This window comes from Colletotrichum chrysophilum, assembly GCF_026319265.1.
Source record: "Colletotrichum chrysophilum strain AFK26 chromosome Unknown scaffold_71, whole genome shotgun sequence".
NCBI classification, from domain to species: domain Eukaryota; kingdom Fungi; phylum Ascomycota; class Sordariomycetes; order Glomerellales; family Glomerellaceae; genus Colletotrichum; species Colletotrichum chrysophilum.
This window is the reverse complement of record NW_026517358.1, coordinates 34,438-59,675: the sequence shown is the minus strand read 5'-3', so window position 1 is coordinate 59,675 and position 25,238 is coordinate 34,438. Positions and strand designations below refer to the sequence as shown.

The 25,238-nt window shown below is 53.3% G+C and overlaps 6 protein-coding genes across 6 annotated transcripts; 4 read left to right on the top strand and 2 right to left on the bottom strand.

The window, feature by feature from the left end:
* Nucleotides 1-5,233: 5,233 nt before the first annotated feature.
* On the top strand, nucleotides 5,234-6,931 carry COL26b_008239 (uncharacterized protein; the record flags this gene model as incomplete). Its single annotated transcript, XM_053181003.1, has 2 exons — nucleotides 5,234-5,869; nucleotides 5,921-6,931. 2 exons carry the CDS (start codon nucleotides 5,234-5,236, stop codon nucleotides 6,929-6,931), a joined length of 1,647 nt encoding a protein of 548 aa, XP_053035019.1.
* Nucleotides 6,932-12,463: 5,532 nt separating this feature from the next.
* Nucleotides 12,464-14,196, top strand: TUB1_1 (alpha-tubulin; the record flags this gene model as incomplete). The annotated part of the gene is made up of 5 exons (XM_053181002.1): nucleotides 12,464-12,475; nucleotides 12,652-12,710; nucleotides 12,784-13,094; nucleotides 13,158-13,661; nucleotides 13,718-14,196. The coding sequence occupies 5 exons, from the start codon at nucleotides 12,464-12,466 to the stop codon at nucleotides 14,194-14,196; spliced, it is 1,365 nt and encodes a 454-aa protein (XP_053035018.1).
* Nucleotides 14,197-14,755: 559 nt separating this feature from the next.
* Nucleotides 14,756-16,551, bottom strand: COL26b_008237 (uncharacterized protein; the record flags this gene model as incomplete). Its single annotated transcript, XM_053181001.1, has 4 exons — nucleotides 14,756-15,259; nucleotides 15,314-16,354; nucleotides 16,419-16,485; nucleotides 16,541-16,551. 4 exons carry the CDS (start codon nucleotides 16,549-16,551, stop codon nucleotides 14,756-14,758), a joined length of 1,623 nt encoding a protein of 540 aa, XP_053035017.1.
* A 725-nt stretch (nucleotides 16,552-17,276) lies between these two features.
* COL26b_008236 (uncharacterized protein) lies at nucleotides 17,277-19,334 on the top strand (the record flags this gene model as incomplete). Its single annotated transcript, XM_053181000.1, has 4 exons — nucleotides 17,277-18,195; nucleotides 18,247-18,316; nucleotides 18,375-18,858; nucleotides 18,912-19,334. 4 exons carry the CDS (start codon nucleotides 17,277-17,279, stop codon nucleotides 19,332-19,334), a joined length of 1,896 nt encoding a protein of 631 aa, XP_053035016.1.
* A 464-nt stretch (nucleotides 19,335-19,798) lies between these two features.
* Nucleotides 19,799-20,136, bottom strand: COL26b_008235 (uncharacterized protein; the record flags this gene model as incomplete). The annotated part of the gene is made up of 3 exons (XM_053180999.1): nucleotides 19,799-19,887; nucleotides 19,941-20,068; nucleotides 20,129-20,136. 3 exons carry the CDS (start codon nucleotides 20,134-20,136, stop codon nucleotides 19,799-19,801), a joined length of 225 nt encoding a protein of 74 aa, XP_053035015.1.
* Nucleotides 20,137-21,268: 1,132 nt separating this feature from the next.
* Nucleotides 21,269-23,791, top strand: COL26b_008234 (uncharacterized protein; the record flags this gene model as incomplete). Its single annotated transcript, XM_053180998.1, has 7 exons — nucleotides 21,269-21,609; nucleotides 21,684-21,849; nucleotides 21,903-22,033; nucleotides 22,081-22,299; nucleotides 22,354-22,705; nucleotides 22,752-23,607; nucleotides 23,661-23,791. The coding sequence occupies 7 exons, from the start codon at nucleotides 21,269-21,271 to the stop codon at nucleotides 23,789-23,791; spliced, it is 2,196 nt and encodes a 731-aa protein (XP_053035014.1).
* Between the last annotated feature and the right edge of the window lie 1,447 nt (nucleotides 23,792-25,238).

Here is a 25,238-nt window from a genome sequence, read left to right as displayed (position 1 = left end):
TCTATTAGACCCGAGCGTAGAGTATGGTCGATACCAGGCAGTTTGGACGTCTCTGGAGAGCATGGGATGATGGGCTTTTGAAGAAGTGAGCTCTCGTCGCTGGTCTATCATCACAACTGGAACTTCGATCCCCAAGGAACTTTCCGTCGCTCGTATGATAGTTTCTGCCGACCTGGTCGCGATTCTGCAGCTCGGGTGGCGTAGTACATGCAGTTCAGGGGAACCAACAACATCTTTCAGGCCCGGCCAGATTGCAGCGTCTCAATCGCTGCACTTTAGTTGAAATGTGATTACAGGCTGCACGTATTCGCTATCCCGAACAGGCAAATGCCTCGTTCCTCCGTTGTTTGCTCATTACGAAAAGGGACTCCATGTCGATCGACCTTCGAGGATGACAGTCTGGTCGCGATATCCCTTGACAAGGGCTCGGGTTTTCGGGCTTTGAGAGCGTGATTCACATGGCAGCGTGCCTGAACCGGCTTGTCGAAGATGACTTCTGGATATCTAGACCGTTGCTAGCGCAATTGGGCCTGTCGATGCTTGCGAATTCACTCTCTTAAACGTAATGATAAGTGGAGTTTTTGCAGCTCGACACTTGTCGGTACGCATGGTAGGTGAGTGCGAGTTGCTCTCCGGCTTCCCGCCGTGCCGAGACGCAAGGGCCCCGGCATCGAGCAGACCGTTACAAGAAGGTGCTGACCATACCGGGAGGCTTGCAGATGGGTGCCGCGGAAGCTTCCTAGGGCGCATATTCGCCTCGGTGTGTTTCTGAAAACTCGGACTTCTTGCCTGTTGCGATGCGCTAAAGGAGACAATGCACTCTTCAGGCGAGCGTTGGATGATATGTGGACCCTGGAAATGCCTGGTAATAAGACGTTGATGCTGTGTTGGTTCCTCGCTGTTGAAATCATCTGACGCGATTGGGTCGCTTTCTCATGGATGGCCTGAAAGGAAATCCGAGGACCTACCAACACGAAGAAGGCATGATCGTCTTTACGGGAAGAATACTTGTTCGGATGCTGTCCCAACAAGGCCCTGGGTCTTCAACCAACTGCTCAATCAATCATTCTACTTATCTAGCAAATTTCTCCGGCAACAACCAGGTCGTCTCGGCCTCCAAAGGCTGAAAGGTGTCCGAGACTTGGGTATCGTAATGTGCATGCGGCACAGCTGAAGATCTTTCTATCTTATTGCAGAATCGTACTACTGTTGGATGTTTGCCAACGGATTTTTCTCTCCGCTACCCTTGCGAACGCGAAGCAAACATACACGCAAGTGCTAGCCCCCTGGTCTAGCGCCAACATGTCTTGCAAAAGTCCTTGAGACAACCGAGGCAATTGAAGACTTTTGTGAAGTTATCCAAGAAAGAGGCGAAGCCGAAATGCAATGTGGAATGAGCAGGATTATTTTGTGTCAATTCTGAGGCTCCATGTCGATACAGCCAGCCACAATCATAGGGAGGCGCGGGTTGGCTTAAGAGCGACTCAGATCTTCGCTAAAACGTCGTGGTAAGCGGAGAATTTTGTTTGGCTTCTTTCCCCTCTAGCATTCCGCTCAAATGTCATCTTGAATCTCCCCTTTTCTTTCCGTCTTCCGTTTCTCCCTTGGCGAGAAGAAGTTGCCACGCGACAAACTCTTCACAGATCACAACAGCATGACCGTCGACCCAAATATCGTGGCTATCTTTGGAGAAGCGCCGGCGGGACTCGATCTAGACGAGCAAATCGTGACCTCTTACAATGTTGCGGTATGCATCGTTCTCGGCCTTGCGGCCGCATCAGTCGCGCTTCGCTTTTACGTGCGCTGCGTCAAGGGGTCGAAGCTTTGGTACGATGACTGGGCAATCTTTTTCAGTGTTGTAAGTTGGACTTTTTCCCTGAGATAATAAATCGGGAACACAATATTTACTCCTGTTCCTTGCCGTCTAGTTCTTGTGCGCAGCGACGACGTTTATGACTATCTTAGGTGAGTAGACCAGAAAACTTTCATTTCAGTCATGAGGTCACGCGATACAAGAACCCTCTAACATAAAAAGCCGGGAGCTATGGCGCCGGAGAACACGTCTGGTCGCGCAACATCTCGCGTTTCGTGACCCTATTGAAGGTACGCGGGGGCAGGTTTTATTCGTCTTTCATTCATCATTCAGGTCACTGACATGGATCCCTGATCAGATCGTGTATGCCGAACCCTACGTGTACGCAACCGCCGTCACTTCGACAAAAGTTAGCATCCTTCTTCTCTACCGTCGTCTCTTCCACTCCAAGACTGGCCTAGGCCAGATATACTCGATAATGTTCTGGACCGCAACCTTCCTTACCAGTACATATCCATTCATCCTTTGGATTACCATGGCATGTGCCTGTCGTCCGGTATCGTTCTACTGGACCCAATACCTGGGGGAGAAGGGAAGCTGCATCAATGTCAGCTTGTTTTTTCTCCTTCTAGGAATCGTCAACATGTTTAACGACATCGTCATATTGCTGGTACCAGTGCCTCGTATATGGGAACTGCATATGAACAAGCGGACCAAGACTTCTATCATTGGTATCATGCTTCTGGGCGGTTTGTATGTACTCCATGTGCACCTCTTAATACGAAGGAATGCAATATGTGCTGACAAGTGATTTACAATGTTTGTGTTGCAAGCTTCGTGCGTATTTACTACCTCAACGGCTTGTTCCAGAACATCGACGTCACATGGTGGATGGGTCCCTCCTTTGCCTGGTCCAGCCTTGAGCCTTCCGTCGCCATCATCTCCGCTTGCTTACCAACATTCGCCCCGTTGTTCCGCATGGGCAGGAACAAGTCCTCAAACAGTCCATCCTATCCGTACGCAGGTGAACGTAGCGGTGGTATCTCAGGTAATGGGGGGCAACGTAGCCGCAACGCTCACAGCAGTCAACTTGCAAGAGCAAATGTGGGGGGCTTTGGTCTGAGCCGAAGCCAGGCGGGTCATACAAGACTTGAGGATGATGAGGTTGAGCTGACTTGCAAGGTGACTTCTGGGGATACGGTATCGAGTCATGGTGCTGAGAGCAAAGGTAGCTCTGACTATGAGCGAGGGATTGTCGTCAGGACTCAGGTATCTGTAGTTTCACAGAAACAAGAAGACAAGCATCATGAGAAATAGAACATGTGTCGGAGTTGAAACCATGAACTTGATGAAAGACATTGCGAGTAACATGAAACTCAAAGGTTGAGTTTTGAAGTTACGCGATATGATCTTGATTTACCTTGATTGGTCAAAGGATTTCGAACTTAACTTTCTCGCTATGATATGGTGATTCTAAAAGCCACGAATTCTTGTAAGCACACCAGACAAGAGGGTTCACTCATCACTTGTGTACCTGCGGAAAGAAGCGCGGCTTTCAAAAGTCATACTTACGACGCTCCAAGGCTACACGCCTACCAATAGGTTTGCGACACAACGTGAAGGCTCACAAAGGCCAACTAGAGTTAGGGGTCAAAAGATGGATTCCTGAAATCTGCCTACTCTATGTGATGTGTTACCTGTGCTCTATATATAGCCAAGCTGCTCCCTTTTTGTTCGAATCCCCTTGCTAGCTTCTTGCAGAAGAGTCCTGACGGCGGTTCGCAGAATTCGCTCTTATGAGCTGCTGTTATCTTCCTCTTTGGTCTTCAGACTGACTTTGTAGGAATTTCGAATAGCTCTCGATTGCAAAGCATGTAAGCAAGAACACAATTTTGGAGGTCTCAACCGATGTGTCATCATGCACAGAGTCGCGGTGTTCATTTGGGGGCCGAAGTAATGCGACGCCGCCACCCCTGCTTCGAGTTGGTGGGAAACTTGGCATCTGTAACATCAGATCGACCAGGGGAATGACGTCGCACTCAATAATGAACATGGGAGTCGGCCTCCAGACCACGACATTCGATCGATCTACAGTAAATTCACGGAATCAGGTTGCTTTAAAGGGAAATTTGCTCACCGTGGTTTGGCGAGTTCTAATATCCAAGCTGCAATGTGTGCAACTGCGAGGATGAAATCTCGTGTGGAATGGCAAACGTAGGTCAACTGGGGCTGGTTCAGCCGTAGCAATCTGTTGCCTTGCTTGCCTGAATATCGTTTCGTGAGCTGTGTTTGCCGTCCTGTTTGAACAGGCCAAACAGATCAGGTGCCATTGTACCATCTCTGAACACAACATGAACACCATATTGACTTTTAAAACCTTTACCGTAGCTTCTGCTTTGAGTTGATGTCGATGAGTATCCACTCTTTTTAACAATCAAGTTCGTCCACGAAGACCTTACTTCCAAGAAGGGGCATTGACGCAACTCCCAACGCAACCTCCTTTATACGGACTAGCGCCAGAAAGTTCTCCTTTAAACTCCAATGTCCTTTTTCTCATCGTAAGCTTTTCACATCCTTCAGCGACGTCGGAGACGCATGAACGGAAGCCGCGGGGGCGAAATTTAAGGAAGGTCACATCCTTAAGGCTGTGCTTAGTGGGTCATTCGAGGTTGGTAACCTGTCATCGGAAGGTCTTGAAAATTTGTCAGTCGCTAAAGTCTGGAACTCGGCCTTGGCAACCATAAACACTCTTATGTCCACTGCTATTGCCAGCATGTCATTCTTAAGTCAGCCCAGTCAAGCTCGATAGGCTTCTTGGGCCGCTCAAGTTTATCGCTCCGGCGTCACGCGTGCCTGCATATGACCACGCAGGAGAAGGTTGCCGAGCAGCGGCCTGCAGCAGACTGGGTAGAGCAAGATTTGACGACATGGCTCAGCTCGTTGGGAGTTCGATTACCCGGTCTGTTTGAATTCTGATTGATCACGGGCTCCGTCTTGCACCGCCTTTCTCCACGTAGTCGTACTGATTCGGCGACGGTCCGAATATGAGGCATTTTTACGCGAGGCATTCGGGCAGTCAGCCAAGACAATACACGACCAAGAAACGACAAAGTTTTCCCGCGATCGTCCGCGTCCAGTTGCCTGATTCACTGGGCTCTCGTGTAGGGCCTCCACACTGGAGTATGCTTATATTATCAGATCCACAGAACAGGTGCCATCGTTGCCTTTCCTAGTTAGTACCCTCCGGTTCTGCGGAGTGTTTTCCAGTACCGAGACAAGGTACTTGAATAAGATTATCAATCTCATCTTATCAATCGTTCACATATTTAAGGTGTAAGCCAACATCATGACGTTGATTTTTTCCTCAAGCTCTTGGTTGAGTGTCTTGCCATTCCTTTCTTTGCATTGTCATCCGGCATCATGAAGTTCATTACTCTGAGCTCCGCGCTTCTGGCGCTAGGCGAGACGGCCGCCGCTCGCATGTACGCCCGCGACAATGCCACGACCACCCGTAACACCACTTACGACTACATTGTCGCTGGAGGTGGAACCGCTGGTATTGTCGCAGCTGAGAAGCTCGCCAACTCCGGCCGCAGCGTTCTCCTGCTTGAGCGAGGTGGACGTTCCTTCTACATGACCGGCAACAACAAGACGATGCCATGGAACAGCACCGTCACTATGTACGATGTTCCTGGCATGGCCGACCACACCGGCGCCTCCCCCGATCTGCAGTACTGCAGAGATCTTGCCATTGCGGCGGGATGCCTCCTCGGTGGCTCAACCATGCTCAACGCACTCATGTTCGTCAGGCCCCGCGCCGCGGACTTCGCGTCCTGGCCCGAGGAGTGGCACTGGGAGAACGGCATCGCCGATGCGGCTGCTGAGTTCTACGAGCGTCTTCCCGGTACCACCTTGGCTTCGGAGGACGGCAAGCGCTACGATGACGGCGCTTTCGAGATCATGTCTCGCTTCTTGGATGCCAACGGCTGGAGCGAGCAGGATGCCCTGAACGATGTTGAGGCTAAGGAGTTGATGTACTCCCACCCTCCCTGGTCGGTAAGTAACGACGTCCTTCCCAAAGTTCCAGCTCAATCTGACACTGTTTAGATCGCCCACGGCCTCCGTGACAGCCCTGTCCGTGCTATCCTCCCCGACGCCGAGGCCCTCTCCAACTTCCACCTCGAGCTTAACACCAAGGTCCTCCGTGCCATCCGTGAGGGTGGCCTGGTTACCGGCATCGAGGTTGAGCACGACAGCGGTGCCCGCGAGATCATCAACCTGGCCAAGGGCGGATCCCTGGTCCTGGCCGCCGGTTCCCACTCCACTCCCCGTGTCCTGTTCAACTCCGGCATCGGCCCTGCCGCCCAGATCGAGATTGTTGCTTCCGGCAACACCAACATCCAGCTTCCTCCCAAGGAGCAGTGGATTGAGCTTCCTGTCGGCGAGAACCTCAAGGACCATGCCATTGCCACCGTCACCTTCACCACCAAGGACAAGCTTGTTGCCCTCCCCAGCACTGCCTGGACTAGCCCCGACCAGACCTCCATCGACCTCTTCGCCCAAGGCAGCGGTCTCATGGCTCAGTCTGGTCAACGCCTGAACTTCTGGACTTCCGTCAACACCACTGATGGCGCTACCCGTCACATCCAGGGTACCGTTCGTGCTGATGCCAATAACACCATTGGCGTCAAGGTCTACCTCACCCACGGTACCACCTCTGTTGGCACTGTCGAGATCACGCCTGAGGGAGCTACCAACATGACCCAGAAGCCTCTCCTGCACACCGAGGGTGATGTTGAGGCCCTGACTACCATGGTTGATACTCTCCTCCAGTACGCCCGCAAGCCTGACAGCATTCTGAGTGTCCCTAAGAACGCCACTGCCGAGGCTCTTGTTGCTGCGGCTGGCAGCGGTAGCCACTACCTTGGCACTACCCAGATGGGTTCTTCCAACGACGGCAAGAGCGTTGTCGACCCTGACACCAAGGTTTGGGGTACTGAGAACTTGTTCGTTGTTGATGGAAGCATGCACCCCGAGGTTCCTACTGGTAACACACAGGCTCCCATCATGGTCGCCGCTGCGTATGCTGCTAAGAGAATTCTGGACCTCCACGCGTAAACAAGACAAGTTATCAGTTATAACCAGTAGTTACACGACTCGTTGTCAATTTTGACCACGATCATTCGTAAGAGACAAAGAAGCAAATTATGAAGATTACTGCAACACCTGATGTGAATGAAACATTTCTCTATGTCTTTATTGACAGTCTAATGCAAAACTTTTCTTTTCGTTGAACCGTCATCTGGTCCTCAAAATCTCACTCTCGTGACTGGGCAGTAAGCGCAGCGCTGCCTCCCGCAATTAAAACAACCATCATGCACGACGGGTGTCCCGCCTTGACCGCATTGGCACTGCAAGACAATCAGCAAAGCCCGGTAACTGTCTAGAGAGACTCACGCATTGCCATAAAAAGACGTATTTTTTGACCGGCCCTCTGTTTATCCGACCGATAATTCGGTTTGCTGCCTTGCTTTGTTTCCCATCGGTTCGATCTTTCGATGTAACCCCCTTGACCTGAGGATCTTCCGTCTCCTGTCCTTGCTCTTCCGGCGTGCTCTCCTGGATGCCTGCGATCTCTTCGCTCTCAAGCTCCTCCTCTTCTGGTGTGTTCCGTAGGGACTCAGGCACAAACTCTACCTCAAGCCCTTCAATGTAGATCGGGAGTGCTTCGAGAGAAATTTGCTGCAGATGTCGCGCCACATGACGGGAGAATGCCTTTATGTTGTTCGACTGCGGGTCATTCGACATCCAAGAAGAGCAAAAGGGACACGAAAACTCGTCGAACTCGGTTCTAAGTCTTTTACAAGCCTCTGATATCATTGGGAATTGATTTCGAGTTACCTTGCCAGGGTGAGAATCGTTGAGATGTCGTTGGAGGTCTTCTTCGCTATGTAAATTGCTACTGCAGAACAAGCATGACCAGAAACAATAGTGCATCTTCATTTGATGATCGAACCATGATGCTCGACTATCGAAAAGATCACTGGATTGCACACATTCTTCAAAGGTGCAGACGTAGGGCTGAAGGTCCCAAAAGACATGTTTCCTGGTGATTTCGCGTTAGTGTTGAACACAAGGGTCTCTCTTTCTGAGGGAAAGCTGAGGGGGAGCATACTTCCACTCCCATTGGTCTGCCACTTTCTGAATTGTATAACAGAAAGGGCACTCAAATGATTTGTTGTACTCCAATTTGATACCGTTGTAAGTCAACCGCGTCAATTCGGGGATTTGGCGGCCCCCGTGCTCACTGCTGTAGCAGCTCAGTAACGATGTTGCTGCTGAGAAAGCTGACGAGGCATAGGGGGCTTCAGGCGGACTTTCACCTTCGACGAATGTTGTAGCTTTTGACGTAGCTGTGTCTTCTTTTCCGTCTGTAGTAGGTTCTTGAGACAAACTATTGTGGTGTTTTTGTCTGTACTGAATCCTGAGTCTTCTCAAAGTAACCGCATTTCCCAAACGTCGTAGTAACCATGGCTTATCCTTCGCTTTGGGGAACTTATCCCCCACATTGGTAATGTCTGGAGAAGCTGTCTCCGGCTGAAAATCGACGGATAAGGAGCGAACACGCCCCCTTGGCCTTTGTCTTCTCAACAGCATCGACAAATCGAATAGAAGGGTGACGGAAGCTTCCAGGTTCAGGAGCAACTCTCGGAGCTCATCGGTCTCATTATCAAATTCAGATGCAAGCTCAAAGTCGAGAAACGCTATGTGCTCGTTTCTATTAGGCAGATTACCTAATATTATTTCAAGGGCTGTGAAACTGAAGGGTCAATAAAAGACTTAAATTTATGGGCTGACGTAGCTCACCTGTCGAGCATGATCTATCAATTCGATCCAGACCTGAAAGAATGCTCGGCTTCATTCTTCCAGCATTTTTGACTCGAGAGTCGAGAGACTTTGAAGATGACGGGGGCAAAAGCGCCCCAATATTGGCAGCCCAGACTCGAAATCTGCCTCGGGAATCTTCCGCCAGCATGTGGCTGTTGGAGTCTTCCGACTGCTCGAGGGTGTCTACTAGCCTCTTCAACTTTTCTAGACAGTCAAGCCCCAACTCCGAGATAGTCTTGGAGTTCTGTGATTCATCCATGATTGATGCGTATTCCAATGTGGTCACGTTTGGGTGTTTTCGTATTATAGGGGGTTTGCGGTGTGCGATCAGCTTTTGTCGTGGAGCGTCAGCTTGAATATGAGGGGTTTCTGAACTGATGCTCACATCTCACCTGCAGCCTGTGTTCGTATGCTCTACGACTGGCCAGAAAGTATTAGCCAACCAGATTTACTTGCCATCAATCACGTGCGCAGTCTTATCGAATTATTACTTAATGCCGCATTTTTGGGCGATCACCCCGCCCGAGGGAACAAAAAGCCTCACGTTCCTTTGCCTCCCAAATCCTCCAAGTAGGAGCTTCTCCAAGTATCGAGTTACTAAGACGGGACCAACGACACACCAAGCTTCCAGTACCATGTCGGGCTTCGAAATTGTTGGCTTGATTCTTGGGGCGTTTCCACTCCTTTTGGAAGGTGTCAAAGAGCTCCAATCACCTATCCAGAAAATGCGATTCTACTGGAAGTTTCAAACCAAATTCGAGATTTTCCTAGCAGATGTCAACAGAGAACGAATTGTTTACGACCAGAATCTTGACTTTATTCTCTCTTTCTTGGACATAGATCCAAATAACAAGCTCATGTTTCCCGACGGAATACCAGATTCGTTTTGGGGAGAGCAGAGGGTTGGAGAAGAACTGCGACAGAAACTTAAAGATCACCACTTCAACGAGTTTATCGCACAGCTGAACAAAATGCACCATGCACTTGAAGGCCTCTATAAACTTCTTCCTATTGAAAAGGTAGGTGATCATTTATTCCTGGACCTAAGGCTGCTGCCTTGACAGAGACTGACCGAGATGCGTCACCTTAGGTACGCCAAACAGACGGACAAGACATAGAAAGTCTCGTTTTCAGGCTTAAGACAAGTTTTCTTGGTAGTAAAGATGAACATCTGTCGCAGCTGAAGCAGTCAAATGAATGGATCTACAGATATCTTGACCGTGCTACGCGTATAACAGCAGACGTGACGCCGCAAGAGCAGCAACGACCTGATAAACACCACGACGGAAGATTGAAAGACTTCCAAATTCTTCAAGTTCAAGCACGATCTCTCTATTCCTGTCTCCAGAAGAGCTGGAACTGCGGATGTCCCGACGGCCACCCGTGCGGAATTACAGTGCAGCAAAGTACAGCTGAAAGTAACCGAAACCACAATATCATGATACTCTTTGATCCTTCGAATAGTCCAGGTATCTCCAGGATGAAAGTCAGAATCAGCGAATCTAGATCACAGTTGAAAGAAAAGGACCGGCCATGTCCTCGTAAGTCAAAACAGCACAAAATCGATGGACTTAGCCAACAGGTGTCCGCTAAGAACCTCCACGATACACCACATGGAGGTTTTCAAGTGATTCCTGAGCTTTTGAGCTCTACTTTTGGATTCCTTGGGGGTTCTGAACTCGTCAATAGTAATAGACTGCATAGGGCACCAGTCAAGCTAAGACGAAGCCCAAGACTTTTGCACTCAAAGAAGGGCAGTTCACCCGGAATTAACGCGGCTGCCATCTCAGTGAAGCAATCTCGGACTACACGATCTTCACAGTAAGTCATTATGGAAACAGTTGAAATATATCACCGGGTTTCTTTCGACTGATACAATAGCTAGACGTCAAACATCGACGCCATCCGCCAAGAGGGTTCGTTTCAGCCCTGACATAAACGACACTGCCTCAGGAAATGTGGAAGACGATGAGGGACTGATCAAGAACATCTGCGAATCCATCTGCTTCATTCCCAAGTCGCCATGTCTTGAATTCTTGGAGGGTGACGATCAAAAACGACTATACTTACACAGCGAGCCATCAAGTCAGTCACACCAACACGATTCACCGCTGACTATCACGTCATTCAGTAGAGACCAGAAGTCTCGTTTCAAGCGCCTGTACGTCGGGCTATCGACAGTGTTGCTGATCGCAAGTATCGGCGACACCTGTTGGCTTACACCATCTTGGGCAACGTCGGGACTTTTGCTCGTGGGTGAAAATGAGCAGTTAGGTTTTCATCCGTACATCGTTCACTCTTCTCTTTGGAAATCCCTGCGAGGAAAAGCAAAAATACCCACTCGCCCAGAGACCTTCTACCTGCTCGGAATCATTATCCTTGAGTTGGTATTTGGGGAGGAATTCTCCACAGCAACGGAATCCTTCCGTTCTGCTCACTTAGGCATGGATGGCAAGCCCAATGAACTGACAGAGTTTTGCACGGCGATGGAGTGGGCGAAGATGGCTGGTGGTCAAGTGGGCGACCGGCTATCTAATGGAATCGAGTGGTGCATCGGGTTCTTGTTGGACGAAAGGAAGCATCTCAGTAGCTCTGAATGCTTGCGGGAAATGTGGGATAGATTGGTTGCACCTCTTGAACATTTCCTTGAATTATGGGTTCGTGACCTCCTAGTATAAGATAGTTGCTGGATGAAACCATGTTATCCGGATGGAAAGTGTAGCAAATTGACTCCTGAATTCTCTGAAACCAGTAAAGGACCAAGAGCTTTTCAGATGTCATCGGGTTGCTGGCATTCCCTTCGACTAGGCCGGTGAGTGGGGCCGGATCCGGCACGGCCCCTTCAAAGATCGCTCGGATCCCGCCGACGGCGCGAGTAATTTCCCTTGGGGCGATACTACCTTAGTCCGAGTTGAGTTAAGCTCAACCTGGCCGCTGTCAGTGTTTTAAGGTCTGGAAACATCCTATCATCTGATATACCCTCAGAAACATAGTGTAGTGAGTAAGAACAGGCAAAGAGTCATTGAAACTCAAAGAGGAAAGAATAATCTCTTGTGTTGTGGTTTTGTTGCTGATCTTGACTGTCATTGAAAGACCCTTGTACAATTTGGATATTGCGCACAGACCATTGGCCAATTCAGAGATGACAGCCAGTGTGAAGTCAATGTGAGAGCGAGCGGTGAATGTTAACCCGGTGAAACTTGGTGGCCAAGTCTGGGAAAGAAGGCTGGGGAAGTAGCTTCCTTTAGTTGATATTGGAGCACGGCATTGCTTCTGCCAGGCTGCTGTGACTGCCAACAGGCTGAAAGAGCCAACTCAGTGTGTTGTGATGGCAGGTGGCAGTGCCCAGGTATCTTCATGCACCCCTGAATGCCACCCAATAGCCACCGAGCAAAAACGCTTGGATCATGTAGCGGTGAGAGGGTCGCAGCTACTTGATTGGCTCAGCAGGACCCCGCAGTCTGGCAAGTACTGGAGACCCAACAGACCAAGCTAGCAGTGATCAATTGGCGCTAAACCCGGTGAAGGAGGGGGGAGCACCCTTCTCCCACAGGCCTATCGTGCCACTGGCCGGCCTTGTTGATTCTGCCCCGCCTTGCCCACAACAAGAGACCCTCCAACCCTCTGAAAACCATCACCACGCCTTCCCTCCCCCTAGCTCTTCCGAACCTCATCTCTGCGCTGCGCGCGTGAAAATATTCCCCTTCCCCATCCCAATTTGCGTCGCAGTATCCCTCCAGAACCGTCCAGCTACGATTCATCATGAAGGGCGAGGTAAGTAAACGCGTCTTCTTTTCCAAAATTCCCAACAGGCGATTCAACCTGCTGCATTGTGGCTTCGCTGTCCATTTTCGCGGCAGCAACAACCCCTGAAATCCAGCCCAGCTACCCAGCCTACCTCGCCTTGCCTCGGCCCTGATAGCTTCGAAACTGACATCAATCTTCTCCAGATTCTTCACCTTCACCTCGGCCAGGCCGGTACCCAGCTGGGTAACTCTGCTTGGGAGCTGTACGTCGACTTTCTTCGTCCCATGCCTTCCTTATCCGATGGAAAATCCGATGGACTGACCGCCAGCGCGCAGCTACCTCCTCGAGCACGGCCTCGGCCCCGATGGTCGTCCTGACCCCAACGCCAAGGACGTCGTCGACGGAGGATCCTACGAGACGTTCTTTACCGAGACTAGCAATGGCAAATACGTCCCTCGATCCCTCTTCGTCGACCTCGACCCTTCCCCCATTGACGAGATCCGGACTGGTGGCTACCGCCAGCTGTTCCACCCCGAGCTGTTGATCAGCGGCAAGGAGGATGCCGCCAACAACTACGCCCGTGGCCACTACACCATTGGCAAGGAGATGGTTGACAATGTCATCGACCGTGTCCGCCGCGTCGCCGGTTCGTTCCTGCCCGCCCAATGCATACCCGTCAGCCCGCGCCCAAACTGACCGACATCAACAGACAACTGCCACTCTCTCCAGGGTTTCCTGATCTTCCATTCCTTCGGTGGTGGTACCGGTTCCGGTTTCGGTGCTCTGCTCCTTGAGCGCCTTTCCACCGAGTACGGCAAGAAGTCGAAGCTCGAGTTCGCCGTCTACCCCGCTCCTCGTGTCTCGACTGCCGTCGTCGAGCCTTACAACGCTGTTCTGTCTACCCACAGCACCATCGAGAACTCGGACTGTACCTTCCTGGTTGATAACGAGGCTGTCTACGACATCTGCCGCCGCAACCTCGACATCCCCCGTCCCTCGTACGACCACCTGAACCGCCTGATCGCTCAGGTCGTCTCCTCCATCACCTCGTCTCTCCGCTTCGACGGTGCTCTCAACGTCGATCTGAACGAGTTCCAGACCAACCTGGTCCCCTACCCTCGTATCCACTACCCCCTCATCAGCTACGCTCCCGTCATCTCGGCTTCCAAGAGCTCTCACGAGAGCTTCAAGGTTCAGGAGCTTACCTTCCAGTGTACGTCTGCCCCAGTACCTACGCGCTTTGAGAACACAGAAACTGACAGATTGCAGGCTTCGAGCCCAACAACCAGATGGTCGTCTGCGACCCCCGCAACGGCAAGTACATGGCTGTCGCTCTCCTGTACCGTGGAGACGTCGTTCCCCGCGACTGCAACGCTGCCATCGCCGCCCTCAAGGCCAAGGCCTCCTTCAACCTCGTCGAGTGGTGCCCTACTGGTTTCAAGCTCGGAATCAACTACCAGAAGCCCATGGCCGTTCCCGCCGCCGCCGGCGACGGTGGTCTTGCCTCTGTCGACCGTTCCGTCTCCATGCTTTCCAACACCACCGCCATCGCCGAGGCCTGGTCGAGATTGGACCACAAGTTCGATCTCATGTACAGCAAGCGTGCCTTCGTCCACTGGTACGTCGGTGAGGGTATGGAGGAGGGTGAGTTCAGCGAGGCCCGTGAGGACCTTGCCGCTCTCGAGAAGGACTACGAGGAGGTCGCTGCCGACTCCTACGAGGCCGACGAGGGAGACATTGAGTACTAAGCCGACATCGGACGCACCGTTTCTTCGTTTCGCGGTAAATCGGTTACTGCGACGAACTACGACGTATCTGGTGGCCTTGGGCGAAACGAATTCACGAAAAAGTTTGTTTTGGCGGCCGTTGGAGTGTCGGTTCAGTAGATTTCTCTGTTCTCGTTCCCACTGAACGGACATGGACGCGCAAGACACTGGATTACCCCATAACCCATGAATGGATATTTCGGAGTCAAGCTCGAGTTGATAATAGATGAGACCAAGTCCCTTTTCTTCACACGAGTACATACACGTGGTCTTTTGGTTCCCCGATACTTGAAAGGTCGGGGCCTTTTCCCGTAGTCAATTGTAACTGAAATTGCACATTACATTTCCACATCAGCGTGCCAGACGACCTCACTCCAGTGATGTCACAATATCAGGAATGAAGTGAGGTAAGAATTATCATGTGGCTGCAATAAGTGATCTATCTCATTTTTGGACGCCTTTTACCTATGCCGTTTTATGTTCACCAGTGGTATTCCCTGACAATAATACATGCTTCTCTGCCCGATCATTAACAACCTCTTTACTTCTTCTCCTTGTTCTTCCACGCCTCCGCTCTCTTCGCGCCGCGACCTGTAGGCTTCGACTTCTGGACACGACCCTTGACCTTGGCCCTCTTGTTGCCGAACTTGAGATCCTTGGGCCTGCCGTCCTTGGCGCTGGCGCGACGTCCCTCAAAGATGAAGGCCTCCGGCGCCTTGATGTCATCCTTGGGAACAACACCAGAGCCGCTGGCCCTGGGGGGCTTCCTGTCACCGCCCTTGCGCTGCTCACGCATGGCACCGGAGCGACCCAGAAGACGGCTTGCACGGCCGGCCATGGATTTTTGCTCGGGAGTGATCTTCGCCTTGTAGCTTGTGCTACCCGGTGCGCCGCGAGCGGCTTGACCCCTCGCCTTGGATGAGCGCTCCATTGCGAGTGCCGTCTTGTGGGGGGCCTTGGCACGGGTTACGCGCATGATTCTGGGGAGCATGGGAGGGTACTTCTTGCCGTCCAGGAGGAGGGCTGCTTCGACGTGGTTGGCGTCCTGTGAATGTTAGCATCTTGCGACTGCAACCTGGGGAGCTCTGTTGGTACTCACGTAGAACTGAACGTAGGCGAAACCCTTGCCCACTCTCGTCTTGGGATCACGAATGACGCGCACGTTCTCGACCTTGCCAGCTTGCTTGCCAAACGTCCTCCACAGACCCTCTTCAATGTCTGCGGGAACCTTGGTGCGCTTCTTCTGCACCGTCTCACCGGCCTCGTCCACTGTAGTAATCGTCTCGTCGTCGACGAAGCCCAGGTTACCAACAAACACACAGCGGCGATGGTCTGTCGGAGAAGGGTGGGCAACGCTGTCGACGCGCAGGTGGCGTTCCAGGACAACGGTGCCATTAAGCTCTGCGACAACCTTGCGCGCGGCCGCGGGGGTCGAGAAGACGACGTACGCGTTTGCGGACTTTGTCGTCTCCTGCATGACGGCCTTGGTGATGTAGGCCGCGCGCTTGGGCAGGGCGCCGCCGGAGAAGGCGACGGATCGGAAGCGGATGGACTCGATCTTTTGCGCCGGGGTGGCGTCCTTGTCGAGGACGCTGGTGAGGTGGGCCTCGAGGGTGCGCTTGGCGGCCTTGTTGGAGACGGCCTCGGAGGCGACGTTGGAGAGGAAGACGGTGCGGTTCGCCTTGTCGATCTCGTCGTTCTTGTCCTTGTTCTTGCCCTCGGCTGCGAGGGACTCATGGACGGGGACTTCAGAGTCGGACTCCTCCTCCTCCTCTTCTGAAGCTGCCTCCTCGTTCTTGTCCTCCTTTTTGCTGCGCTTCTCCGCGGGTGTCTCCTTCTCCTCGGCTTGCACAAGCTTGCTTAGGTACTTGCCCTCGATATCGTCCTCGTCCCTCTTGCGCTTGCGCTCCTTCTTAGGTTTCGCGGCGGTTTCTAGGTCCTCCTCTTCCTCTGACTCAGCCTCGGCCTCATCGTCGTCATCGCTTCCTTCCTCGGAGTCTTGCTCTAGCTCCGAAAGCTCTTCGTCGTCTTCCTCATCGGCATCGGGCAGTTCTTCGTCAGAGTCTGCCGTTTCGGGCTTTGGCTTCGGGGGCGGCGCTTGGGAGTATCTCGTCGTAGATGGAGCCTTGACCGGACCAGCCTGGAATTTGTTAGAATTATGCGACTTCAATTGGCCGACTACCAGTGTTATATCAAAGACTTACACTGGATGCGAAGAGTGCATCGAGGGTGGGGTCAATAGCCTTTGTTGAGGCCGTAATTTTAGAGTTACTGGTAAACATGTAAGTATTCTGTGTTGTAACACTTCAAATAGTCCCAACCATACCCCTTGGCCATTGTTGCGACGAGTTTCTTTGCTTGCGTAACGTCACGATGTTTTTTCTGCAGCGGGCCTGCTGTAGATGCACCGGCCGCCAAAGTCTCCCGCCAGAAAAATAATCAAGCTCCTCTGTCGCCGGCCTGCGCCCCCCAAGCCGATAAGGAATTTTCGGCGGTTCGGAGGCTGATAAGAAACGGAACAACCAGCCATTGGCGCAAAAGGTCTGCCGGGCGCTATTTGCCGAGAACAAGTGCCCCGTGCCCACTGTTGTGCCAGCTCTCACCGCTTTCGCTGTCAGGGCGAGGACTCGTTCTGCCGACCGATGCTGGTTCCGCACTGGGCAAGACGGGCAAAGGCACAGAGAGAGGGAGCAGCAGGTGAGCGCATCTCTCATGGAGCGGCAGGTCACTAACGCTTCTCTTCCCATCTCCGAAAACCCACCACAACACCACCACTCCGCGCCTCGCCCACCTCTGATTCCGGGCTCTACGCAATCTCAAGCTTTCATGCTATCCTCTGCCAGCTTTTATTTACCTCTAGATTTTGGCAGACACTCGCTTTTCTCCCCACAACGGCCAGCCCACCACCCCAACCTGCCTCTGCTGGTTCTGCTTGTCCCTCCGCGCCCCGTCGCCGTCGTTCCCACGAAAACGTCTGGTCGAATTGCACCCGGCCGCGACCCATCCTGCACCCGAACCACCCGATTTGATATCGCAAAGCACGGTATCAAGTCCTCGTTTCAATGGCAGCCACGGCGTCAGCGCCGCCTGCCCTCTCACCGGGCCAGGCGACGCTCGATCATGACGACAGCAACATCTCCAGCCCTCTGAGCGACGTCGAGGACAAGGACGGCGGAGACTCCCTCGATGGCATGCAGCTCGATCCGCCTCAGTCACACCACGACGATGCGCTCGACTCCGACAGCAACCTGTCCGAGGCGAACGATACCGAGGCGGAGACTGAGCGCCTCTACGACACCCCGCAGGCCCAGCGGCACAAGGACGTGGTCGTCAATCAGTTCAACGACGGCCAGATCTTTGAACGCACGCCTAGCAAGCTCCAAAAGACATTTTCCGTCGACGGCGCCGACGATGGCGACGACGACAGTCTTTCCGACCACGACGACGTGTCGATGGCCTCCAGCCACGGTGACGAGGCGTCACCCAGCAAGCCCAAGAAGTCCACAGAGCTCCCCTCCGCCGAAGACAACCCTGAGAGCGCCGATAACAAGAAGAGAAAACGGTCGCCGATCGCGGAGTCAAGCGAGCCAGGGCAGCCTTCCAGGAAGCGCACCGGGTCAGTCGTGCCCCAGGACCAGGAACCACACAAGAATGACGTGGAGATGCACGAGGACGAGGTCCCATCCACAAATTCCCACAGCGGCGACCACTCTGCGACCGACGACAACGCCCCCGAGCTTCCACCGACCAAGCGTGGTCTGTCGCGCGACGGCCAGAGCCCGGTGAAGGACGCTCAAATAACGAAAAAGATTACCCGCAACGGCAGCAAGCGCAAAGGCAATGCTGCCGAGGTTCATGACCATGAAGGCCATGACGACGCCCGCGATGATAGCCGGGGTGACGAGGATGCGGGGACTCACGAGGACGATCACGCTGAACACGAGGGTGACGACGACGCGGAAGCGACACACGACGAAGAGCGTAAGGACCCCTTGACCTAGTGCACGAAGCTTAGACTGACCAGATTTCTAGTCGAGAAGAAGCGTGCCGCTGTTGAGGAATGGACAGATTTGGAGGAGAAGTTTGTGTTTTTCCGCGAGCGGTGAGTATTCTACGCGTCGAATCACCCCGTCCGACACGCGCTGATTGATTTGCGGCAGACTGTACAAGGATCGCCTAGAGCGCCTCGAGCAAGAGGAGCACTCCCTGCAAGCCGAACCTCCATCCCATCCCGAGTACCTCAACATGAAGCAATGCTTGGACGAGAGGCTCGAGAAGAAGTTGCTGCACATGAACAAGGAGTACGAGTTGTCCGTCGAGGCGCTTGAACGACTAGCTGTGGCACGCCGCGCCCAGATCTGGGACCAGTTCTACCAAGGCGTAAGGGAACAGCGCTCAAAGATGCTAGAGGATCTCAACAAGGAGTGGTACGAGACACAGAATGCTAGACGTAGCGCGCATAGCGTGCCAGACTACGGGCTTCTGTTCCCTACCAACCCGACCCAGCGCACCAGGAATGCTGTCGCGTACAACTCGGAAGTTTCTTTCCTTGCAGGGCTTGCCAAGCACGAAGGTTTCCCTGCGATGCCCGCCATCCGCGGCGCCAACGCGATGGAAGTCGAAGACGATCTAGAGGCCATGAAGGTAAGATAACATCGTCCCCTGGCTCTACCGGACATCCGCTAATGGCCTCCCAGCGCAGTTCAAAGCCTCGTCAAAGGTCAATGATGCAGCCTCTTGAGGACTATCAAGCAGTTGCGTTCGGGGGTGCTCTTGGCCCTGCCGGCGAGCAATTCATTAAGGACACGCCTTGGGCAAACCCGAACCACATTTCCCACAAGATCAGCACAGGTCCTTCGGCGCAGGGGGCGCGGGTCAACAGCCCGTCGCAGAGCAAGACTCCAGCAGGCCCATCGCAACCGCCGCCGTTATCGAACGGCCACGCGGTCCCGCAGACGTCACCACACACGAGTCTGTTTCCTTCTGCATCCCCAGAGATGGTAAGGACAGCAAACGTTCTCACGCAGAGCGCTCAGATGAAGCGCGCAGGAAGTCGGGCATCGAAAGCGGCCAAGGACTCGGCGCCCAAACAGGAACCAGCGACAGCGGTGGCAAGTTGAGAGGCATCACCCGGTTGCTGACGGCGTTTTCGAGGCTTACTGTACTGTTATGATACCCCACGACGGCTTGGGCGCATCGCCCTCTTTTATTTTCTTCATCTCGGTTACGTTTATGCCGCGCACAGAGGCGTTGGCTTTTCATCGTTGGGTTCGCATAGACGTGCGAAGTCCCTCAGTTTTAAAAAGAAAAAGACGGGTGGTTTGGATCGGTTTGGGGCGCCTCGTCTGCATTGGGGTGGGCAGTTGTTCCCTGTACCTTTAACGAGACATGTACAGAAGTTGATTGGTTGTTTTTGATTTTTTACAGAGGTGCATTCATGTTAGGAGGCGACTTCTTCTCGCCGGCATATATTATACAATGCAAATGCGCTCTCACTTGCAAACCCATGTATTCGGCGTCTTATGACCTGGCCACATAGTGACACTGTTGCCTCGTTTCATCGTTCATCCGCTGCATCGTACCCTCAGTTGTTCTTTGCCGGCTGCCTTGGAACATCGGGGACCTTGACGTCCTCGAACTCGTCCTGTCCGACCGCCTTGAGAGTGTACCAGTCTAAGATGCCTAATTAGCTAAACACTTCTTGAATATGAACAGTCGCCACATACACACTGCGCCGGCGAAGCACCACAGACCGGCACCAACAGCGAGGTTCTTGACGAGGTAAGGCTTGCGTGCTCGGATCAGGGCGGGCCCTTGTCGCAGGTTGCGATCGTAGTAGGAGGACTTCTTGGGGCTGTTTTTTTGCTCGTCAGACCACACTCAGCGGGTGACTGCGGGGGACTCGTTGCTATACATTGCCATTGCGACTGGATTTATCGGCCTTCAGCTCTATTCGATCGCTATGAGAAATATCGCAGGTGTGGAGGTGACGGGGTGTGTCGCTGCCCTTGGGCGATCGTGGGTTGCGCCGTGATGAAGTTCGATCTCGCCTGTCGCATAGACCGAATAATCTAGAGGAAATTCACAGGCCGAACATTCCCTCGCCGCTGATTGGTATCGATAAAGCGGCTGAAGATCGGCTGAACTGATAGTGACGTAGACTGATCCGATAAGCCCCTAGGCAGGGGTCCCTGCGGGCAGCGGTTGTCTTTTTTGGGGGCCGGGCCAGGACGCAGAGAGCGCTCGCTGCCTTTTGCATGAGAGACATACCTTGCTTCCTTTAGTGCTTCTTCTACCTTACGGTGAGAACAGCTGCGAAGTGCAAGCTTAAAATCCCAAGCCAATTGTGTTTCGAAATCAAGGAGCTTTCCGGTTTTACATCGTCATCACGGAGCCAGCTCCTTCTCATCTGCCGGACGTCCAACATCTCGATTTAAAGAGGCCCAGAGCTCCAGGGGGCCAGACGGGTGCACAGGCTGTCTTTCTCTCCACCCACAGGCACCACTCACCACACACGACCACAAGCACGGAGCGCTGTCTGCAGAAAGGGCACAAAGGACGCTAAGCCCAAAGCAGCTACCCAGGTCGACACGCCCCGTCATAACCCGCGTCGCTGGTCGCTTGTCACGCAGCCTTTCGACGTCGCCAGGCCGCTGCTGCACTTGCACCGCAGAAACACTTCACACTTTTGGAGCTTGGGGGAAAAAAGAAGGACAAGGCAATCACATCGGACACCAGTCACCTTCAAGTTGCCTAACCATCCAACAAATTTTCCACCGGATTCTGCTGGCGACCCTTTTGAAGACGACAACCGATTGCGATCTTGTTTATTTTCCGGCGCGTTGGAGGCATGGTGACCTGGAAAAAGCTTGAGCTCTCCATATTTCGACAAGTCGCGACAAGCTCCTGCCACGACCCTTGTGATCTCAAACCCCCTCGCCGTGGTCAACCTCCGCCACAACAAACCACAATATCTCGCTTTTTGAATCTCTAGAGTACTTCGCGAGATCGGCTCGACTTGTAGTCCCTTCATCCCCGATCGGTCATCGCAACGATGGCGTCCGCCTCTGAGCAGTCCGTGAGCGACCAAATCCGCCAACTGAACGACGCCCGCAAACTCGTCCTCGGCGACGTCAAATACTATCCCAACGTCGTCCAGAGCATCCTTCCGATCGTCGGACCCTCCGCGCGCGTCGAACTACGAAGATGGGGCGCCGACTTCTTAGCCGAGGCCTTTGCGACGCCAGCCCTCCCCGGAAGCGAGAAGGAGACGATGCAGCTCTTCGTGCTGGACACGCTGCAGACCATGGTTGAGAACCCCAATGAGGACGCCCATGTCTTGCGGAGCGCTATACAGACTGCCGCTAGCGTTTACCCGTATGCGTTGAGATGGATGTGCGTACGACCCTAGGATTGAACGGCGATTGCTGGTGAAGGGGCAGGACTGGACGCTGACTTTCTATCGGTAGCATCAACAACTCGTATGACACCACCACATGGGAGCGGATGGTAGCGATCAAGAAGAGGATTCTCAGGATATGGGACGACGCTGAGCCTACGGTGCGCATTTGCTGCATCAAGTTTGCACAGCGAGTCGTACTGGCGCAGTCAACGGCCAACCCAGCGGAACCCAGAGTAGGCTCGGCCCAATGCATCGCTATCTTGACGACACTGACAAACTTCCCTAGCGTGGTGACTCTCTTGACATATCGCTGGACAAGATCCCGCCCAATCATCAGACGTTGGATGCTAGGACGCTCGACGCTGAAGGAGCTGGTTTGCTGGACAGAATGCTGAGCGTCTTGCAGGAGAACAGCAGGTAAGGATCAGTATGTGGGAGCAGGCCTGTATCACAGCTAACCGCAGGCGCCTTGGTGATAGTGATGTTCTCATTGTTGATGCCACTCTCAACTGCTTGTCCATCTTGATCCGCACACGGCCCGGCACGGCCAACAGGATCTTGAATGCCGTGCTCAACTTCAACCCACTGAAGCTCGCAAACTCGCCCATGACTCCCAAAACCCGCGTAATGGTCAAGTCCATGGAAAAGACCACCCGTATGCTCTTGATCCATTTGTCCAAACGGTACTGTTTCCACTGTCTCTGGCTGGTGTTTGCCACCGACTAACATGCACCCAGCGACCCGCAAAACCCCATGGCGCCACGAATCCAGCAGCACGTCGAGAGGATGATGCGTATGCGAAACGAGATATTCGACGAGGCCGGCCGCAAACGGGCTTATGAGGCTCAGCACCACGACGGCATGGACCCCAAGCGTCAGCGACTGGTACCACAAGTATCGACAACACCACAGATCCAGATCACATCGCTGCCGCCAGGCCCTCACAGCCTCGGCGATGTGTTCACACTCACGGGCAGCGAAGGCCTCAAGGCGTTTGACGTAGCAACGCTGCCTCCCGCCATGGCCGCCAAGATCAGCATCACCACCCTCATCCGTACAGATCAACATCTACTTATGAAGGCGCTCGAGGTAAGTACGCTGCCACGAACCGAGGCGCCCATCTAACACTCCGTAGGGCATTCGTGGACGACTCAATGCGTTGGCTGCCCAGCCACCACCCCCAATTAACCCAGAAACTGCACCGCTTGGTGTAGACGAGGACGATGACGACTACGAGCCGGACTTTTCTGCGGCCGAGGACAACGAGCAGATTCTGAACAAGCTTGATGGCGATAGTGTGGCCAAGCTGGATGACGGAGACTTTGGGCTCAGGTCCTTCAGGTTGCCGCCGCCACCGACGCTGACGCCCGAAATGGCGCTCAGCGCAGGTCAAGGTTCCGTGATGTCCCTGTTCCAGTTCGTGAAGACGCTCGAAGATCCGGCCAAGAAGTCCAAGTCTGGCATCAATCGATTGGCGGCTAGTAGCAATGATCGTGAATCGTGGATTGCCATCATCACACGTCTGGCTAGCAGGTCTGCGGCAGGCCTGGAGGGTGTAGACGTCAAAGACGAGAGCAGTAGCTCTGCGGCACGATTCTCACTCGGCAACAGTATCAGAGAATCTCTATATACCTACGTGCTCGAGGACTTCCGACGGCGCATCGATGTAGCCATCACGTGGTTGACGGAAGAGTGGTACAATGACCAGCTGCAGAAGAAGCAAGCCGGCGATCAACCCATGCACTACGAAAAGTGGGCGTTGAAGCTCATTGACGGCTTCTCGCAATATCTCAATGCGCAGGACAAGGTGCTTACGAGGTTCCTGGGAGAGATTCCCGAACTCAGCCCGGCGATTCTGTCGCGTGTCAAGGCCATCTGTCGAGACCCGACAGTCGTCCCCCTGGCACTGACAAGTCTGCTGTACCTGGTCATGATGCGGCCGCCGGCGAAGGAGATGGCTCTGGATACTGTGCAAAATATCTGGACAGAGTGTAAGTTGAGGCCGGTCCATGTGTGCTGGTATGTTTGCTAACGCCGACAACAGTCGAGGACGCAAAGCCGTTGGCAGCGAAGTACCTCGTCAAGTTCAGACCGGCCTTCCTCCAAGCGGCCAAGGGCGACGCGGAGAACAACAACGCTGCCGCGGCGACCAACAACACGGCCATCGCGACGTGAAGGTGGTCGCTTGTATGCGGCCGTCAATCAATGACGCGACCATGGATGATTTTTCACACAGACATATACATGAGTACAACAAAGGATGTAGACGGCAAAAAAAGGTACGCGCGGACTGGAATGTGGAGAGAGAGAGGTCTGCTGTGGACACTGGCGGGCAGTGGTCAACGATGGTGGTTCATGGGCTGTTTGAGCTTCAGACTGAGGATACCCTAAAGTGAGAGCGTTCGAGGACTCCCCACCGCAGAATGGCGGGGGAATCGTACGCGGGAATGGCTAAGCATGGCATCGAATTGGCGTTTGACTATGAGGTTTTCCACGGGAAGACCATGGAGTGTACGGATTACTACTGTGCATATATAACATTAGGGGTTAGGAGTTCCCCTCGCAAGGCAAACGGAGATGAAGTCTCAAAAGTTAAAGCTTAGCAAATGGAAATCAAGTTTCCGGAGAGATCTTCGAGTGCCGTGTTCCATATCTTTGTCTGCCGGATATTCGAAAGACGAATTCCCATTCCTAGCTAGTGAGGCAAAGACCGCTGTCTGTGAGGCGCCATCTTGGCACGCACGGGAAGGGCGGGAGCGGTTTGGACGGACGCTGTGGGGCTATCAGTGGTTGGGGTCCGGGGGGCCGAGAGGCCAGGCCAGACCGAGCAAAGACTCCGGAAGACCGACCGACACTAATGCGAAGGGGGTTTGGATGGCTGGGGCGGCGGCGTGCGGCGTGCGGCGTGCGGCGCGCGGGTGATCTGCCGGCGTTGTTGGTCGATGCGTTTTTTTTGAGCTTTGCCTTGCTTTGGGAAGGACGGGCGACATCCAGCCTCTTTGTGTAGGTTTACGGGAAGGAAATGCTGCGTCGGAGAATATTTTGGTACAGACAGAAGGGGGCGGGCGGGTCAGGAGGCTTTTTTTGCGGGGAGGGGTTAACTTGGGCGTAGAGAGGCTTTGATCAATGTTGTGCAGTTGCGCTGTTCCGCCAAGAGAGGATGCAGATGGAGCCGACGATCTGACGATGCTGGGCTGTTTTCAATGTTCTCTGATGATGCAGGGTAGTTGAGCATACCTTTCGGCTGGAGGTTAAGAGGCTGATGATAATAATAACAACATTTTGTCCAAGGAACTCTGGTGTTTCTGTGCTGTTGGCCTCGTTGGAGAGTTGCCGTTTTTGGGTTTCGTTTTCCGTTTGGGATTTTTTCAGCCTCGTTGTCGGATTTTGAGTACCTAGCTATGCTAAATCAAAGGGTGGAACGGGATTCATTCATGCACTTAGTTGAAGTTGGTTTGTTGTGAATAAGACGTATGTTCAAGGGTTCCACTGCCTGATAGGTTTGATGCTTTGTCACTGATACGACCAGGACAGGCAGTGCCCTACGAGGGGGGTTCGCTGCCAGAGGCGGACCGAGGATGGGAGGAACCTTGGGAGGGTTGGATCGAGCACGATGTTGTCT